Source organism: Leptidea sinapis, chromosome 5 (genome assembly GCF_905404315.1).
Source record: "Leptidea sinapis chromosome 5, ilLepSina1.1, whole genome shotgun sequence".
NCBI classification, from domain to species: domain Eukaryota; kingdom Metazoa; phylum Arthropoda; class Insecta; order Lepidoptera; family Pieridae; genus Leptidea; species Leptidea sinapis.
In genome coordinates this window covers 12,011,807-12,033,034 of record NC_066269.1, presented here as the reverse complement: position 1 = coordinate 12,033,034, position 21,228 = coordinate 12,011,807, and the positions used below count along the sequence as shown (strand labels likewise).

The following is a 21,228-nucleotide window of genomic DNA, read 5'->3' as shown; positions in this document are numbered from 1 at the left end:
TTTTGTCACATACGATCACCGCTAGTATTTTCACCTGAGTCTTACAAAGGAGCCAGTCACTAGGTTAATAAATAAAGAGCGTCGGGGACGCAAAGGCAGGTGCAGTTTCGCCTAGGGCTTCCAATCCTGCGGCCTGTATTCAATCTCGGCATTTGCGGGACTAGGAATTTTCAATCCCGCGGGATCTCGTTATTTGCATATTGAAAATATGCACATTTTAAAACAATGAATTTATCAACTCCACCGTTATTTACGTACATATTACTATTAAAATGAGATCAATCAAATTCTGAATAAAAAGCAAAACAAAACAAATCGTTTTCAAAAAATACACAACGCAAAATTACAAAATCAACCAAAAAAAAAGACATTTTAAACTGATAAATTATTACTTAATTATTAAGTTTTTCAGCTTTTAATATTAACTGAAAATGTTTGCGAAGGAAATACAACATTTCCAAACTGTCGTCTGCCAAACTACTGCGTATTTAACTCTATTTTTTCTGCTTCCACACTTGTGGGCCGTATTCCTTTTAAGGGCTTGTACGTGAATAAATCTTTCATTCACGTACACACCCTTAAATTTTTATTCTATTCTAAAAGGACGTATCAATGAACATCACGAAAATACGAAACAGTTAATACCTTGAGTTATTAAGAATAATAATTCACGCAGATTATCCTATTTTGCATCGCATGCACGCTTTTTGTCAGTCCCGCAAATCCCGCGCCCGTAATCCCGCATCTCGCGGGATTGGAAGCCCTAGTTTCGCCACGTAATATGTTTTTCGGTTTCCTAAACTAATATCATATACGTTTATTTCGTACTTACGGTAAAGGAAAACAGATACATAATAATTGTGTGTATTATAAACTGACACCTGACATACAAAGGCGCACGGTAGAGGTCGAGTTGCCCGTGAACATCTATTCTAGGAAATAAGATCAAATGGAGTTTTTTATACAAATTTTAATACCACATACTAAAATCACAAACAAGCTAAAATCTAAATAATTACTGTAAAATTAAATAGAAAAACGTTATGAAACTTTAAAAGAAACTAATTCTGGGCTTCTCATAATAAATTACGAACAATGACACAATTTCTAAGATTCGAATGGCAATTGGGCAGAGTAACGCACTAACTCGTTAACAGTTACAGTACCTGTAATAATACCACTGGACAGGCTGTTCCATATGTTTGACAGCAAATTATTTGTGCCTATTTGAAGCGCCACTCGCGAGCGTCCAGAGTAACTAATTTTGAAGTATAATACAAATGGCTGCGAAGGAACGTACAATACTCTGAAGTATTTTTACATTTTCCTTGTTATTTATGCTTCAAGAATCGACGTGATAAAGTACACAATATTTTTATGTAAATAGTTTCCCACCATCTATATTGTCCACTAGGTTGTCATAGCTAGTTTTAGTATCGCAGACTTTCGCTACATGGCCAACAGCGCCAAAATGGCGAATATCAAACAGGCACAAAAGCACTTTGACAGCCGCCAGTGCAGCAGAAATGTGTCAATGCCTTTTATAGATATCTTCACCCTGTCCACTTCTTTCTTACAATATATTTACTTTAAGATGATAATAATTATATTATATTAAAATATAGCATGTAATAAAGTATCAAAAAGGCAAATATTAACTCAGAAACATTGAATGGGCTTGTGTAAGACTGCCACGCTTCATCATTCTTATATTTATTGAAATTAAACTAAACTATTGCGTCTCAGGGTAATGAAAGAAAAACAACAAAATAAAACAGAAAAAGTGTATTTTTTATAATAAACATTAAACTTAATTTTATACTATTTACAATTATAATTTAATAATTACAGACAAATTTAATTTAACCGCGTTTTTTCACGTTCGCGTTGTCTATAAATCTAATCATTTATTATTTATTTAATAATTTATCTTTTGCATTTAATATAAATACTACTGTATATTATGCCGGGTCCACATATAACGAACGACGGCAAACTAAAAGAGACCAAACGCTGGCTTTCCTCCACCGTTGTTCTCTACAAGGCCTTGGTCAATATTCTGTTTGTTTGTCATTATCTATATATATTATGTGGCAAGCACTTATACGATACAACCCGCGACCTACGTGTGATACATCGTCAGCAGGCACTGGGACACCACGCGCATGTACCTCTCCCAAACCGACTTCAAGTCCGCCTCCCTGCAACAGACTCAACATTATGTTTACAACACACCATACTAGATGGCGATAGAATATCTTAAGTTGCGTACAGACTGGTGAAACAATGTTCATTGCATGTTCGCTCTTAGCGCGCATTCACTACGAACCTCCCGCGTACGTCTGTTTCCGCCATTCTGATTTTTTCCCTACTGCTTTTCGCGATGGTATGAAGAGAGAAGACTAACAATATTTTTGTTGCATTTTACTTCCGCTAATGACATCAACTTTGCGATTTCTGACCACGCATCATGATTAAGATTTTTTTTAAATAGCTTTAATTTTGCGGGTTCCAGAATATTTCACGAACTCATCCATCTATCACTCCACGCAGTGTCCCCTTGTCTCTCCATGTTCGTTGCACGCACGTGTTAATTTCCGAAAGGGTCGGGCTGCTGCCCCGCCCGCTTTGTTCGTTCGGAAAAGCGACAAATCGAGAGAACGAAAACGCGCGCGGAGCGACCCGTGAAATAATCTTTTTGCGCTTACAAGACGTGCAAACTATGAGAAAATTGTTACAAAGTGTGTTATCTTTCATGATAAATTGCAGCGATGTGTACGGCGAATTCTTTCATTGCACGATATTTCATGTAACGTTTTACGAATCTGTACGCACCTTTACATCAATATGTTCCATAGACGCAGAATATACAGACAGCCCGATAATGTGTGGCAAATTTTGATTGCTCAATGGGTGCGGTAGCGAGTAGCTTAATAATAGACATAGAGAGAAGAATATCTATAACGGAGATACAGCAACATAGAATAAATGTAACCGATTTTGGTTGACGAGTCGTAAACAGTCCGCCACACAACCTACTAGGACAGTAGCGAACCAAGTTGACACTAGCTTCGGCTTATCTTCACGAAAAACTCGACTTTTCACACTCAAAGAAAGACGAGATTTGTCTGTATGTCATATCTGTGTTAATTCTCAGGTACCTAACTCAACTTGTAAGTTTCTGTATACAATTATTTGAACAAAGAAATGCAATAATTAAAAAAAAACAATTATTTTGACATTGACATACTCTTTGATTATTATAAGATCAAGAAACAAAATGTAGGTCTAACGTACATCAAGATTTTTGTTCCATTAACCTAACGTGGGTTTTTTCCTATAATGGAGTATATCGAAAAATGATTTAATATTCTTCTTTCAAATCATTTTTAATCCATTTAACGGGGGGTTTGTTTAACAAAGTTAAATAAATAAAACAAAAAACAATATATTTTTAGTTCCCTTTGTCAAACAGGTCACAGAAAAAATTTAACATATATTATTGCCAAGAACAAATATATTATTAATTGGTACACAAAAAAAGGGACAAATGTCAATAAAACGCTATTTGTATATGATGGGGCTAGCTTTCACCTTTCACATTCTAGAATTTTACCAGAATTAGCTTTCTGCCGTGAAGCAGTAATGTGTAAACATTGCTGTGGTCTGAAGGGCGCCGTAGCTAGTGAAATTACTGGGCAAATGAGACTTAACATCTCATGTCTCAAGGTGACGAGCGCAACTGTAGTGCCGCTCAGATGTTTGTGGTTATCGAGAATCCTGAGCGGCACTGCATTGTAATGGGTAGGGCGTATCAATTACCATTACCTGAACATCCTGCTGTTCTCGTCCCTTATTTTCATAAAAAAAAAGGATTTCACATCAGTCAAACGAGTTGGAAAGAATCCAAACGCAGCCCCAAGTGACAGAGCACTGGACCCCCAATCAGACAATGCAGTACATTCCTCACCTGAGCACGTCGAGGTGCAGGGCGCAGTGCTCGTAGGCCGTCAGGAACTGCGCCAGGTCGCTCCGAGGCCAGCTGGCGCCTCGCAGGGGCTCGATACATCTGAACCAACACTCATACACACTTTATTTTAATTTTTGTTTACTGACACACTTTTACACAAATTATCTTGCCCCAAATCAGGCATAGGCTTTGCTATGGGTTGCAAGACAACGATATATTTACTTAAACATACATAAAAATATATATTAACATCCATGACTCGGAAACAAACATCCATATTCATCATATAAATGTTTGCACCTACCGGGATTCAAACCCGGGACCTCTAGATTAGTAGGTAGGGTAAACGCTAACCACTCAGCTATATAGGTCAACTTACATACTGACTTACGAGATATGCTTGATGACGATTTATTTATTATAAAAGCGATGAGACGAACAACCATACTCAAGCACACCGGATTGTAACTGACACGAACCGCCCACTACACTGTAGCCCCGCCCACTACACTGTAGGCCCGCCCACTACTCTTGGAACACAACATTGTAAGCGATACAGTGATTGCGCGTGAGAGTGAGTGATTTTGACACATAACATGTTAAGTTTCCTTATTCATAGCGGTATTTTAACGCCATAAACAATTCAATGTGTACAGATTGTTAAGTAGTCAATCTGATCCCTCACTAATTACTGTCTTATTTTGTATATTATAGGCATTGTAAAATACTCTTTTTGATTGAAAAGAGTGGCCGTTGAGTTTCTTGTAAGTTCTTCTCATGGTCAACATTTTCCGAACATATGGTAGATACAGTAATTTAAAAGAAATATTTATAGTGACGTTTCAAAAGCTTTTAGATTAAGCCTAATTGAATAAAGTTAATTGGACTTTGATTGACAATCATACAAACAATGTGGTCACCAATAAACAGTTTAACTAGGCACTCATTAATTGGCATTGCTATGGGTGGCTTTGAAGAGATGCGCGCGTGTATGTCTGTGTTTGATATCTAAGATATTATAAACTAAATAAATTATATTTATCACCGATTTCACCACTGAAGTACAACGCGATTAGAACACTTCGAGCTAAGCTTACGCATGTATACGATTTTACAGATTCAATTCTGATTTCACCAACACAAAAAACGCGTTTAAATGCTGACCGCCGAATTTTAGCGTTCAACATATTTGATCGTGTTCAAGAGCTGTCACTGTCATTATCGTAGTAGAAACATTGACTTCAAACAATTTTGATTTTGTTCATACTTATCGATTACACGCTCAAAAGGCATTGCTGAAATCGCTTTGTTTTTAATAAATATTGATAAGTATACCTAAGGTCTATTATATAAGGTATGACGAGGAAAGAACCTCTGTATTGTTTTTAAAAGGTGTGACGTCATAACTGTTGACATCACAATTGCTATCTTGCTGAAGATCACTCATTGGTTCTTCCAAACAAAACTACACGAGTAAGTATTTTATTACTTTCGTTTATTCAACGGGCAGCGTTACGACGTCCCAGAGAGGTCCGTACCATACGACGGCCCGGGCACGACTGACTTTAGTGTCTTTTTTTTTTTTTTTTGAGAGGAGGAAATACTGTTACGTATTTACGCCCCGGAACGGGGCGTAATATGTCAGACTCGAGTGTCCCCATACCGACTAAAACCTCCTCTGTGCTGTTAGCAGCCCTGGCTTTCACAGCGAAGTAGGACGTGGGGGGTGGAGGCCGCAAAGACTACGCAACAACAGTCGCGGGGCGTCTCCTAAGGAGACTCGAACCTCAGACCGGCTGTGTGCTTGTGGGAAACTTTAGTGTCGATCATGCGGGCTGTATTTATAGGACCCGGCGCACGTGCTCGTGTTTTACATTTATTTAATTTATGAACTAATTTTAATTAAAATTAGTTAAACTAATTTATTCTCGTTTTTATAATAGGTGTGTTGTAGTATTTGCGCCGATAGGTATATTATAAGGTATATTATATATATATATATATATATTATATTTAGTTCCATCTTTGTTCCATTTTATTTTATTATATATATATATATATATAAGTAAGGTCACCTCTCGAGTAGATCGATGAAGAGAGAGCGTAGTTCCCGCGCACGGTGCAGGTTGCAAGCCACGCCCACCAGTGCTCGTGTGTACACCCTGGTATATAGACAGACTCTTAATAGTTATATAAACAACTGTTGTGTAATAAGGGGTATCAAAACACGAATGTGGGTTTCGGCTTCGCCTCGTGTTAAATAGTATTACATGAGTGTTTTAATACCTAATTATCAACAGTTGCATACAAGACTTTATCTATCCCCATAATATTAATCCTCTATAAAAGATTCTGAAACAGTTATCTTACTGCTAACATTAAAAAAGCCAGTCCTAGTAACCATAATATCGTATCGTATGTTGTACTAAATCTCAATACAACACTCGTTTGGATGATGTAATGGTTTTTAGGACATTGGGTGTTTCAATGTTGATTATTGTCAACAGTTTTAGAATCTTTAATAGAGGATTTAAAGGATGGGTGTAGATAAATATTAAGAAATGACAGCGAGACAAGATGTAATATAAACAAATAATGTAAAGTAACTTTCAGAGGTTCACCACATTTTTAACGAAAATTATTAAAAATAATAAGTAAAAGGAAATCTGTTTTTAATTTTTTTTTCTAGTTGACCTCGATCTAAAATTATAGATATTAAAAAACACAGACACAAAGGCAAGAACGCAATACTTTGAAAACATTCGATGCCACAATAAGCCTGAATTTACAACAATAACATTGATAAATCCTGGGTCGAAAATATATTATTCTGCTAATTCATAAAAAGTATATAAAAGAACCAAGTTATTTTAATATCAAAATTGCGAAAGTAATAGTCGTTCGAGCCGGATACAATATATTTTTTGTTAATGTTATTACATATAAACTGATGATCTAAACTGTATCCTATACAGCTATTGTAGAAAAGACTATATAGAAAAGACATTGAATTTTTTACCTAAAATTTAACTCCAGCTCTTGATATGATTTTTCCAGCAATTTTGGCTTGAGGCGCATGCATATTAAACTGGAACAAAGTATATATAATTCGATTATAAGATGTTATGACAAGTAATTTATAAACCGTTTCATCTTTCTCAGAGTGATATTTGCCACTAATGCGTTGGTTTTTGCTGGTTTCAAAAGCAATCGTGATAGACGTAGCTTTATCAAAATTAAAGAAGCTCTGTGCTTTCAATCTATATATAAAAATGAATATCTGTTCGTTAGTCTCGCTAAAACTCGAGAACGGCTGGACCAATTTGGCTCATTTTGGTCTTGAATTATTTGTGGAAGTCCAGAGAAGGTTTAAAAGGTGAATAAATATGAAAATGTTCGGAATTAAATAAAAACAACAAATTTGTTTATCATTTGATGCGTCTCACATTGTTCAGAAATCAAATTGAAAGAATAGTTTAAAACGAATAATTAATTAGAATTTTTATATCTTTATATTTTTCTCAGGAGATAAAAAATAAACTTTATTTAAAGTTTCTATAATAGGTATATTAACTACAGTTGTTAACTATCTATTTATTTTTATTTTTATGTAGATTGATAGATCTTAAGTTTTGTCACAAATTAAATTTCTGAACGCAAACAATTTTATTTGACATTTGACCACAAACTATAACATGTATAATAGATTGATAAATCTTAAGTTTTGTTAAAAAATAAAATTTCTGAACCTAACCGCACCACAAAACAAAACAAAAAATATAGTTTATCAGAAAGCTTTAAATTGATTAACAGACTGTATCATAACTGTGTGAGTCTATCAATATCAAATTGAAACCTTATAATATATAAGCATTTTTTTTATTTGTTTTAATAAAACAAGGATTCCTTTCGTTTGTTTTAACTTTATTTTAAACAAAAGTTTAGGTCTTTTATTTATCCATTGATGCAGTACGAAGTCTGCCGGGTCAGCTAGTAATACTAAATACAGCTACTATAATACAAACCGAAGATTATTATTAACTGTAATTATGTTATAACTCAGACATTGAAATAAAATATTATGTTTTAATTGCGACTCTTCAATAATAAGCGACAACTGTGGTCGTGAAGGCTGAACCAAAAGATTGTGAACGTCAAGAAAGTCGCGATAGATAGATAAAGATATTATTAATTATCGTGATAGCCCTGTTAAAATAATGTTATGCCTATCACTGCTGACACGATCTCATCATCACTTATATCAGTATTTTTAAAGATAACACAATCAAATTACGGGACAAATGAGACTCTTAACATCTTATGTCTCAAGGTGACGAGAGCCGATGTAGTGCCGCTTAGAATTTTTGGGTTTTTCAATAATCTTGAGCTGCACTGCATTGTAATGGGCCGAGCGTATCAAATACCATCAGCTGAACGTCCTGCTCGTCTCGTCCCTTTTTCATAAAAAAAACAGTCAAGAGTGGTTTTCAATCCATGATGTCACAAAATATTTTTTCCTAAGATTAACCTCAAGGTATATTGAAACTTCACAGTTCACTCTGTGCACTAAAAACGATCAGAATTCTCCAATCGAGCGTAAAAGAATACGATGTTTGCAATCTACCAGACTTGGACATTTATAAATGAATGCCTTAAGCATACTTCAGACTTTTTTATGACATCATTTAGTACATTAGGTGCATGAAATTTAATATTCTTTTCTGCACTCATAAAAAATATACCATCTTTATTGTAGCAGGTGCTCATTAATAGCTATAAGTATTTTTCAGTTTTTATATGGTGTTTATAGCGATTTTTGGGTTTCCAATAAATAAATGGATCAATAGTGGTCCTTCGAGCCGGTCGTATGACACTAACTGCTTATGCTCCTTCTCCTTGTCCAGCAGTATCCTCAGCTCCCGCAGCTCCAGCAGGAATTCACGGTCCATCTCGGTGTCGTAGTACTCCGGCCCAGTACAGCTGTATGTCCAGTGAGACATTATCGCCTGCATTCAATATACGAATACAATTTCTATTTGTATTTTAAAAACTTAACATATATAATATATAATTTATATATATATTTAAATATAATAGAGGTTTTAGTAAGAAATTGCCGTTTTGGCGTACTGGCTACTTTGAATTAAATAAGATATTTTTGGAGAACTTCGGGTTATTTGACTTGGTTTTTGATCCAAAGATTAAAAATTAAAGTCAATTTTGTATACGAGTTCTGGCGTTTAGCTAATGCAGCAAAAACAACTCGCAATATCATTGCTATGTCCGGAGAGGATACACTAATACCCACACCATGCGATTCTGGTTTAAACCCTTCCGTAGACGAAACTTCTATTTAAAAAATGAACCTCGAGGGAGACCTACCCGAGATAAATAATGAGGAATTGAATGCAGTGGTAGAAGCCAGAAGCCGATTCGCATCAAACTATGAGTTGTGACATGTGGATGTGTAAGCGAAGCTTCTCCATAGAAAGGTAACTGTTTGGTGGTCAACTTATGGTGTTGGTTTGATTCACTACAGCTGCCACAGATCCGGTCAAGCTATAACACCAAATGTCTTTTGTACTCTTTCAACTTGAAAGATCAGTTCAAACAGTTTTATAATGGAAATAAGTGAAGCAACTAATAATAATGGAATCGCCCTACACCCGCACCCAAACTTAAGTTTTAACTTTAACCTCTATTTATTTACGGTATGTGTGGATTGATGCATCTACCATACTCAATAACTCTTGCAAGTACAACAAGTATTAATTTACTTTTTTTTTTCTTTTTTTGACTTACTCGTGTAAGCCTTTCAGTTTTTGACATTTGAGAATTTTTGTTGCGTCACTTTGCATATTTTGTAATTGAAATGATTTGTAAAACTGAGTGGCAATGAGTTTCTTGCTACTTCTTCTCAACCCTTTACGAAGTAGCGGTAAGTTCAATAAGAAACAAATTTTTTTTTGACATTCATAAGTGTGATTTCCGTGACCTACATGAATAAAGTGTTTTTGAATTTGAATTTGAATAAGGTACGACTCATGTGCCTGTAACTTAACCTTACCTGAGCACATTGGAAGAAGTCATTGAAGCAAAGATACTGCAGCTTCCGCTTGGTCGTCTCGAACCTCATGCAGGCCAGGAACACAACTGCACCGTATTTCCTGACCAAAGTCACCAAGTATATTTAATATTATAGGTACACTCAATATGAGCGATATTTAATACATTTTACACGCATTGCATTGTCTAAAAGAAATTTTGAAATGGCAATGAGTACGAAAACTGGATTTGTATTTAACCTTCTTACACACTTCTTGGTGGGTACCACAACGGCGCCTATTTCTGCCGTGAAGCAGTAATGTCAAGGGCGCCGTAGGTAGTGAAATTACTGGGCAAATGAGACTTAACACCTTATGTCTCAAGGTGACGAGCGCAATTGTAGTGCTGCTAAGAATTTTTGGGTTTATCAAGAATCCTGAGCGGCACTGCATTGTAATGGGTAGGGTGAATCAATTACCATCAGCTGAACGCCATACTTGTCTCATCCCTCATTTTCATAAAAAAAATTGTTCGACATAGGAACACATGTAAGAGTTACCAAAGCTAAATTATTGGAAAATGGTCACAGAGTGAGATTTATGGACATGAGTAATGGAGTTTTAATAAAACCCTGTACGGAGGGCTGTAAGAAATAGAATCAGAGGAAGACCACGATGGCAAGATGATTTAATCAGATCGAGCCAGATTGGAGCGAAATAGGTATTTTTGGAGGAGGTCTTTACGCAACCTGGGGTTCTTGCAGTAGAAGAAAGATAGTAAACAAAAAAATTAACAAAATTACTATCAGACATACGTCCACGTACCGGAAGACTCTGTGTTGATAGGCCCCCCACAAGATGGACCGACGATCTGGTCAAGATCGCCGGAATACGTTGGATGAGGGCAGCGCAGGACCGATCGTCGTGGAGATATCTCCCTCACTTTTAGCACAGGCTAAGAAGCCTTCCATCAGGACACACAATATCTGTAAATTTACGGAGTAATTATTTGTGTATGGGAAGTAGTTAAGGGCCATTCCTCTAATTCTTATAAAAACGGATGAACAGCCCACCTCATCCCAAGCAACTACACCTTTGCTCCAGTGGGAGGCTCCTTTACACCGTATGCCGGCTAGATTATGGGTACCACAACGGCGCCTTATTCTGCCGTGAAGCAGTAATGTGTAAGCATTCCTATGTTTCGGTCTGAAGAGCGCCGTAGCTAGTGAAATTACTGGGCAAATGAGACTTGACAATGTCTCAAGGTGACGAGCGTAGTTGTAGCGCCGCTCAGAATTTTTCATCAATCAATTACCATCAGTTGAACGTCCTCCTCGTCTCGTCCCTTATTTTCATAAAAAAAAACCGTTTGTAGACACACATCGAAAATGACTTCAACGTAACCGCGTAACAACGAACACAGCGTGATGTCAGCCTGAGAGAAGGCTCTTTCATGAAATAGATTTATATGGTGCTAGCATTTTAGTCGAATATTTAAATGAAAAAGATTTATCGAGTTACTTGCACCCTTTCTTTTCAGGTCATATCTTCCCCCGTTGGGTGGTAGATAAATACGTTCAATGACTTTTAAAAATATATCAAAAATATTTCATGGATCATGGATAAAAAATGCCTGTATCTAGTAATACGTCGTGCGGTTGGAGTCAGATTATATTAAGGTATACTCTATAGGTATACTCTAGGTTAAGACAATCTCTTCTATAACTATGATCGCCTGGTACCAAAACATTATATTATGCTTCCTATCTCATTATCTCCCATGTTAAATATTATGAATTGATGTGACTGCTCTTTTTACTGTCGCTTTTTCGTTTCATCGACTTTCAAATCACAACGATGATAAAGAAGTTTTCACTTCAATAGTATGCATATTTCAATCTCATTCTTTGCCGACTTCATCCTACACACTTTTGTATTTGTGTTTCTTACCTGTCGTTTTTTCCGTTGCATCCGGTTTGAAATCACAACGATTCTAAAGAAGTTTCACTTCAAAAATTCCTGTTGTAAATTCAGCTGCACCCACAAAAGCAAGAGCATGGCTGCTTTACCCCGGACAAAATTACTAGAACTGCTAAAAGCATAACTCACTTGGCCAGTGGTTCTGATATGAGGAAAGTATTCCGGATGTTGGAGACCACGTTACCCGGCATCTCCTCCACAGCCTTGAACACGCGCCGCACGTTGTCGAACTGGCGTCTACAGCACCGGAGTGGAGAGCCAGACTTGTCCGCCACCTGAGACACATAAGTAGAACTAAATAATTGACTACTGGAACGGTCTTTTGCACAGGATATCAAATAATACACATACAAAATGTTTATTTTCTTTATCAAGTGGGTATGTAGCCTCCTTTTAAGCACCATAGAGTCTCTAGTTACGGATACATTGCTATCACCGTTTAATGTTATCTATCCATAGTTATATCCAATATAGTGATATTATTAGTTTTAGTCCAATGCTATCTGTCAATAGGTTATTGAAATGTAAGTAAGCGTAAAAGGATAGTTTTGTCTACCTCTAGTAAGTTAAAATAAGGATAGCTGATAGGTTATTGAAAACGGCCGTAAGAAGACATATTAATTTATACTAAGAAAATAAGAAGTCTGTCTGCTTTGGGTGTGTGTTAGTGATAAAAAAAGGTGTGAGAGGTATACTGTGAGATATGTGTGTGAATCAGTGTCAGTTTTTAAATTAATATGTTTGTGTTAAGAGTTCTTCAGTAATGTGGTAAGTGAATTTATCCAACCTACTAGCATCTTTTTACATAAAGTTGTTATAACACTAGAAAAAGGGGTTGCTTGTAACTAATTCTGGTAGGCTTCATAAGATACAAATAGCTTTAAGGGTAAATGTATACACTTCTATAATAAAGTCTCAGCCACTGTTCAGGCATTATCTATAAATAAATTTAAATGTTTTATAAAAACATGGCTCTGTCCTAAAACCTAGCTGAATATCAAAGTGATCAGACAGTCTGGGACTAGAATATGATTATTTTATAGCGATAGCAATGACAGTAGAATATTGTATATTTCTTTAAAAAGAGCGCAAAAAAAGAATGCTGGGAGAGTTTCTTGCGCCTCTCTCTGAGAGCCCCATTTGTTTCCGAAGCGGTAGCAGTATCTAGTTAATAAGAAATGACATCAAAAAGAGTTCAGCAGGAATCAGTTTTGAAAAAAAAAATGTGAGCCGTCACGGGACGCCTGGCAGAACTACATAGAAGACTGCGTTACGACATAGACCTCTCTATGGTTAGCTAACATCTAGCTGATATTTGCAAAAACTCCTCTGCCCTAAACCGTATTTGCCTATCGCCATAGGGAGGATTTCTATTCTTAAAATTAAAAGGCATAAAAGGCATTTATTTTCTCAAAATTGATTCCTTTAGAATTCTTTTTGATGTCATTTCTAATAACTACTAGATACTACTACCGCTTCGGAAACAAATGGCGCTCTGAGAGAGAAGAAGCGGCGCAAGAAACTCTCCCAGCATTCTTTTTTTGCGCTCTTTTTAAAGAAATATACAATATTCTACTGTCATTGCTATCGCTATAAAATAATCATATTCTAGTCCCAGACTGTCTGATCACTTTGATATTCAGCTAGTTTTTATAAAACATTTAAATTTATTTATAGGTAATGCCTGTACAGTGGCTGAGACTTTATTATAAAAGTGTAAACATTTACCCTCAAAGCTATTATGTATCTGATTTATTTTATTGATTATGAAGCCTACTAGAATAAGTTACTGGTGCAGAAGGGGTTGGTAATTTAAACGCACATAATAAAACTGTTACATCTGTATTTTAGAGTTTCCACACGTAGAAGTACAATATAATTAAAAAACAATTAGGGCAGCGTTACCCCTTTCAATACACAATCAGTAATGTTACCTCAAAAAAAAAATCAATTTCCAAATTTCTATATTTGATAATAAAATATATATACTAAATTACTTATAATCTACTTATTTAAGCAATTTACAATTAAGACATATGTAGGTATCAAAAAACTTATTTCTACAACCCTATCTACGTGTTGAGGGATAAAACATTATTATGCTTAAAAAACTAATACATAACGTTTGTGGGGAAAATCCAGGAAACTGGGAAAACCTGGCTATTTGCTATCAAATGTTGCCTCGAACTGAGCGCTCTGGCTTATATAGGGCACGACCGTCGACCGTAATGATGCTACCAACACGAATCAAGTTAGAAAGAAAGAAAAGAAATGCTACCAACACGAATCAAGTTAACTAAAGATCTGAATATAATATGCTATTATAGTTATTTCTAATTATAGCGATAATTATATTAAATAGTATTTAAATATTAACAGTAAGTTAAGCATATATAGCCTGTGTTATGGGTTACAAGACAATGATATATTTAATACAATATACTTACTTAAACATACATATATTCATATAAACATACATAAATACATTTAAACATCCATGACTCGAAAACAAACATCCATATTCATCATATAAATGCTTGCACTTACCGGGATTCGAAACCGGGACCTCTAGCTTAGTAGGTAGGATCGCTAACCACTCGGCTATACAGGTCGTCCGTAGTTTTGTGAATGTAATTATTAATTGGGATATCTTATGACAGTTAATGACGTTGGTAACACTTGTTAACACATCAAGCTGACACAAGCAATCCCTTATTTCTAGTATTATAACAACAAAAATCACTATTAAGAGCAAAACCACAGTTCTATCGCAAAGGCATAAATGACCTCCCTATTAGATAACAGAGATATAAAGATAATAATAGTAATTATTTTGATTAAATAAAAATGTTAAATTAATTGAATTTGGTTTCACAAATTTTGTTTAACAAAACTGAACTTCAAATACCTCGTCTAAGTCCTTCCTGTGTCGCGAGGACAGTTTCCTACCGAGCAGTTCTCGTATCACCGCATCATCCAAATCGTAGTACCTGCAATTAAATAATATTCATTTGTATTGTATTGTATAATATCAAAATATAGTATTCGTAATCATTTAGAGATTTATACTATTTTTTCATTGTGAATTTATCAAACGGCCCTGCCTACGACATCACCACAAGTAACGAAATGTAAACCACCATTATAAGCCCTCCACAGTGCGGTTTTTAGGAGCTTTCTTCCACGTACTACAAAGCGGTGGTATGAGCTTTCTTGTGCGGTGTTTCCGGGACGATACGACATGGCTTCCTTCAAAAAAAGCGCATACACCTTCCTTGAAGGCTGGCAGCGCTCCTGTGATACCTTTGGTGTTGCAAGAGATTGTGGGCGGCGGTGATCACTTAACACCAGGTGACCCGTACGCTCGTTTGTCCTCCTATTCCATAAATAAATAAATATGCAATATATATGTACAGATAGTGCACGAGTTGATTGCAGAGTTAAGGAATGCGTTAGTGCTGTGATCTAATTATTATAATTATTGATGACCATAATTAGTATGTCGATAAATTTAAACAATCTTTTAAGTTTACCATTTTACACTTGGTTCAAATGATGAAAAAAAAACAAAATAATAATTATCACACATTTGTAATCATTTTGCATTGCACATGGCAGCCAATGTTTTTTTTAATGTCTGGTATAACATAACGGCTTGCTCATTCGGACGCTAACAGCCACTAAGGAGTGTTTTTTCTCATTCTGAATTAGGTCAATAGAAGAAGACAGAGTGAGAATTAGCAATGCTTTAAGTCAGGGGGTAAATCACTATTCTTTTTCTGCCTTTCTTCAACACACACAAATGGCCGGCAACGCTCTTGTGATTCCTCTGGTGTTGCAAGAGAATGTGGGCGGCGATGATCATTTAACACCAGGTGACCCGTACGCTCGTTTGTCCAAAAAAAACACACTTCTAAAACATTTTTCGCCATTTCTCGTACTTGGCGATGAATAAACACTGTTTCTTTTTTAGCACCAGATGGAGTCGGACCAAATATCAATCATTATTAAAACCAAAAAAATAACACGGGCTCACACTTCAGTATTAACGATAGCACGGTAAGCATCACGGGGAGAGTTCCGAAGAGCTGTTTCACCAGTTACCTGCCGCCGAATTCCACCTTCGCACGACACGCCGCAAATTAGGATATCATCCCCACCATCTTAATGTGTGGCGGTCCTCTACTGTGCGATGTACAAGGAGCTTTCTTCCACGTACTACAAAGCTGTGGAATGGGCTTCCTTGTGCGGTGTTTCCGGGACGACGATGGCTACCTTCAAAAATAGCGCGTACACCTTAAAGGCCGGCAACGCTCATGTGATTCCTCTGGTGTTGAGAGAGAATGTGGGCGGAGGTGATCACTGATGAACCGTACGCTCATTTGTCCTCTTTTGCATAAAAAAAGGACTACACTGCAGGCGCGTGAGGCGAGGCGTACAGACAGCGGGGGGAGATGCTCCCGCTCTTTACCTCAGGCCCCAACTGCATTCAACTCGCGCGCTGTCTATATTTGTAACACTTACTTTTCAATAAGCATTTGTTTGGTGGGCTCATCAATTTGGAATATCATCTGTTCTGACAGCTTCGAGGGTACCGTCAGCAGCCGCTCCAGAAGTGCAAACGTTCTGCAACACACATCTGACTTAGTTTCGATATAGTGCTGCCTGTGTTACAAAGTGTTACAAAGCACCTGTTTTCAGGAATTGACTAAAATATCATCGGGCCCTGAGTGTATGCTTCTTAGGGGCCTGCCTATCATAATCAACTAATATGTGGTTTAAGATATTTATTGTTCCATAAAGGAATTTCCACTTAAATGGAACTTACAGGCTATTTTATAAGAAGTGGGTTACAAAATTGCATCTTAAAGCTTACAGTAAAAATAAAGTAATTAAAATAGGCTTAGTTGGTAAGTATAGCTTATATACATTTCTAATTTCTAATACAAATATTTTATAAAAATTATAATACTAGTGGGTAGTTTTAAAACACCATCATATCAAAATCATAGGGACCCGGGTCTATAAAATTTTAATAAAATATTAATGTGCACTTTTAATATGTGAACCCTATAATCCATGGTGCCCTTGGCCGTAGCCCAAGAAGCTTACATACAGATCCACCCCTGACTGTTTACCAATCCTGACAAACATCCCTCAGTTTATTCACACATGCTCTCTTATTCTTTTTTTTATTAAAGTAAGGGACAAGACGAGCAGGACATTCAGCTGATGGTAATTGATACGCCCTGCCCATTACAACGCAGTGCTACTCAGGATTATTGAAAAACCCATAAATACTGACCTAGCTGTCACCTAGAGGCATAAGTTGTCAAGTCTCATTTGCCCAGTCATTACACTAGCTATGGCACCCTTCAGACCAAAAAACACAGTAATGCTTACACATTACTGCTTCACGGCAGAAATAGGCGCCGTTGTGGTACCCATAATCTAGCCGGCATCTGGTGCAAAGGAGCCTCCCACTGGTATTTTGGGTACTTTTGGCCTGACTACTTCATATACATCCCCCATCCATATGTGATTCTGCCCTTTGTTTGACCTTTCCCAACTTTATCCTCATTCACTGTATATACTTGTGCATTCAATCTACATTAACCTATGCTCTTTACATTGCAAAACCACCTAAAAATTTCTTTCTCAATAACTTTTACTTTGTTGGTGGTGCGATAGGATTTATACTTCATATATTCATTATCATAATTCAACTAGTTTTAAACTAGGTAGAAACTTGTGAATGTCTGTGTCTATAACAATATAAAGTCAACATTAACAGTGATAGTGACATTTTGTTACAAGTTACTACAGATTTTGCACACCAAACATTTTATTCCGCTTTCATTAATCTCAACTAACCCAGCATTCACTATAATAACAGGAACTATCACATCTATTTCAACAGCCAGATGAGCCTGTTTGGAAACATTCTCACTAATCATTAAATTCACTAGCTCAATTCTTAAAAAAAAATATAACAGTTTGATTCCATCAGAATGCCAGAAGCAACCCCTTTTAAGAGAATTTATACATGACTCAGTCTTACATCTAATTTCTGTCATTATGCCTATTATATTTTAACTAAAAAGTAAAAACTTAGAAGGCTTGAAAAGTTATGTTGTCCTGTTTATTGTCAGCCAACGCTGCTTAAGCTCTCCTTGCGGATATTTTTTTTCAGATTTGAGAAGAAAAATACGCCTTTTAGGAAAGTTATCCAACTTTCATTCTTAGAGTAGAAGTAAAATACTTTTTGTTTATTTTGTTTCAATAAGTTTATTGAGCTAACACCAAGGCCTTCAGATATTTCCCAGAACAATGTTTGTAAATGTAATTATTTCAAAGTTATGTTAGATTTTGGATGCATATAATGCTGCTATGTTTCAATCAATCAATAAAGGCTCTATGCATTTTTAAGGGGCATGGGGCATTCCACTTTCATTAATCTCACCTAACCCAGCATTCACTTTAATAACAGAAACTATCACATCTATTTCAAGAGCCAGATGAGCCTGTTTGGAAACATTCTCAATGATCATTAAATTCACTAGTACAATTCTTTAAAACAAATATAACAGTTTTATTCCAAGATTGATAAAGGTAAATTAATAATACATCAGAATGCCAGAAGCAACCCCTTTTAAGAGAACACTATACATTATACATGAGCATATTATATTATACATCAGTATTAAATCTTCAATTTTTGTCAAAGATATGTCAATAAGCAATCAAATTAAAATTTACTTAATCATTTAGACAAAATGTTATATTTTAAAGTGAAAACCCTCACTTCAAGGATTAATACACAAATAAAATTTGAAAAATAAAATTTAATGAAGTTGGTTACACTACCTGCACGGAACGCCAGTGGTTGTGGTTTCGAATCCCGCATCATTCATAAAATTTTGTTTTTCAAATTTTATTTGTGTATTAATCATTTAGGTCAACAAATCAGTATGTCAAACTTACAAATTTCTATTATTTATGTAAGAGGAGGACCAAATCAACATACATATTGTCACCTCTGCCCAAACTTTCTTGTAACACAAGAGGACAACAATGAAGACTTCATAATTTTATATAGAATGTTGTAAAAAAAAAGAGATGCAACGAGAACACTCAAATGTTTCAATTTATTTGAGTAAGTTAAAACTATATATGAAATAAAATAAATATTATATAAGTTATATATAAAAAAAGCTCAGACTTTACATAAATTAATATGCTCATGCTCTATAATAAATTAAACAAAATTATTAATATCTACTCTGAAAACAAATTTAACTGAAAAAAAAGCTAACTGTTTGGTTAATAAATAAAAAGTATAATGAAATTGAAAATTTGTTTATAGCTATACATTAAATTATTAATTATCCAGCCTTACTTACCTTACCGATATATGCACAACATACAGAATTATCTTTAATACTTTATTACTTTAAAAGTTCAAAATAAACCCAATCAATAATACCTTACTATATTATGATATGAAAATAACCCAAGTCAACAGTCTTTGTAGTCAACCCAAATGTTTTTAAGAATACCCTCAATTTTATTACTGACCGCTCAAGTACTAACCAGTAATATATATGATAGACAAATGTTATTTATTTTCTCGTAGAACTGTTAAAATTTTTTTTTTCCATAAGTTAAATTCTTATATACGCTTTTATGTATTGAAGTAACTATAAAAAACAATGTATCTGGAAGTAACTAGTATTCAAATACAGGCCCGGCCTAGTTTAATGCTAGTGACAACTAAAATAATATAAAATATTTTAACTAACTATTAGAAACACTACTTATCCTCACCTCCAGGATTAGTGGTGCGATTATTTTCAAAAGCATTGTGAATATTTGAAAATTATTTTGATTTATTTGGTGTTGTTTGTCCAGAAAATGTCGTCTATGTTCCATTACTTGTATTGTTATTATAGTATAATAATATTAAGTAGAATTAAGTGAACTAAGTAATGTATGAAGGATTTATAATAAAGATTTCGATTTCGATTAAACAACAAGGATAAGTTAGGGATAATGTTCCATCTACAATTAGTCCAGTACACCTATCACCTTGATTTATAGAACCAGGATGTGAGCTTTCTATTTGGTGGATTTATTTCTTAAATGGTCTAACTACCATTTGAGAAAGTAAGAAATTCTCATCCATTGCCCCTTAATACTAGTAAAAAATACTACATTATTTGGTATTTAAAGTTTTTACAAGCAAGAACCAGAAATTGATTTTGTTACCTAGGCTTAGGATTTATTTAGATTGTAAAAGTGTTGTTTCTCCAAACTCAAATAAATAAATTAATTAAATTTATTACTAGTAATACTTATATTATATTATCAAACCTATAGTGATCCAGTACATCACTGGCAATAAGTTCAACAGTTGCTCCTGTCTGCTTCACAGAGTTCCTCTGATGTAATGTAGATACTGCCTCACTTGCTGGAAATAGAATTGATGTTTCCATTTATATAAACTCTAGTTTTATATAATATTAGTATTGTAGTTGAATAATTAGGTCCGTATCGATTTCTGTAAATTAAAAATTTGGATTAACTTTTTGATACAAAAATATATCCATGAATACCTACATGAGCATCCCTCAATCCACAATTGGTATATTTCCGGATCAATGAGAGTAAAATTAGAAACAAACACATCAACCTCGGTATACATTTTGAAAATTATTATTATATTTATAAATTAATATTATTCCTAGTTCCAGCGACCTAATAAGTAATAATGCAAATATACATATCCACCATTTAACACATATCAACACAAATCAGCTGGAAGACTGGAAGTTTTTTTTTCTTATCATGCCTTTGCTCGTACGACTTATCAATTAGTTTTTGGCTCGCGCGTTGCAAGCATAAGCCCCCTTTCTGAGTTCAGAATTTCTTGCATGTTCAACAAATCAACAGACGGCCTCTCAATATTATGAGAACGGAACTCAAAGAATTAAAACCCAATAATAATATTTTTTTGATAAATTGTTGGCCGATAGTCCTGTTACGAAAGCTAAACGAAATGTAAATTGACATTTTTGTATGTGACATTGAAGGTCCTTAAGGTTTTGTTTGTTTTATTTTTTTAGAGCATTGGTAACAAGATCATCAGCTCTACCCAAAATACAATAAAAGAAAAATATATTTTTTTAATATAATACTCGATTACAAGAATAACCACCTTTATGTGTTCATGAG

At 35.1% G+C, this 21,228-nt stretch overlaps 1 protein-coding gene across 1 annotated transcript; it reads right to left on the bottom strand.

The window, feature by feature from the left end:
* Positions 1-1,770: 1,770 nt before the first annotated feature.
* On the bottom strand, positions 1,771-20,998 carry LOC126980156 (acidic fibroblast growth factor intracellular-binding protein). The gene is made up of 11 exons (XM_050829746.1): positions 20,614-20,998; positions 20,368-20,464; positions 16,519-16,620; positions 14,903-14,984; positions 12,124-12,269; positions 10,038-10,137; positions 8,849-8,976; positions 6,990-7,058; positions 6,046-6,132; positions 3,971-4,069; positions 1,771-2,201 (listed from the first exon to the last, which is right to left on the bottom strand). Exons 1-11 carry the CDS (start codon positions 20,696-20,698, stop codon positions 2,123-2,125), a joined length of 1,074 nt encoding a protein of 357 aa, XP_050685703.1. The 5' UTR covers positions 20,699-20,998; the 3' UTR covers positions 1,771-2,122.
* Positions 20,999-21,228: the final 230 nt, after the last annotated feature.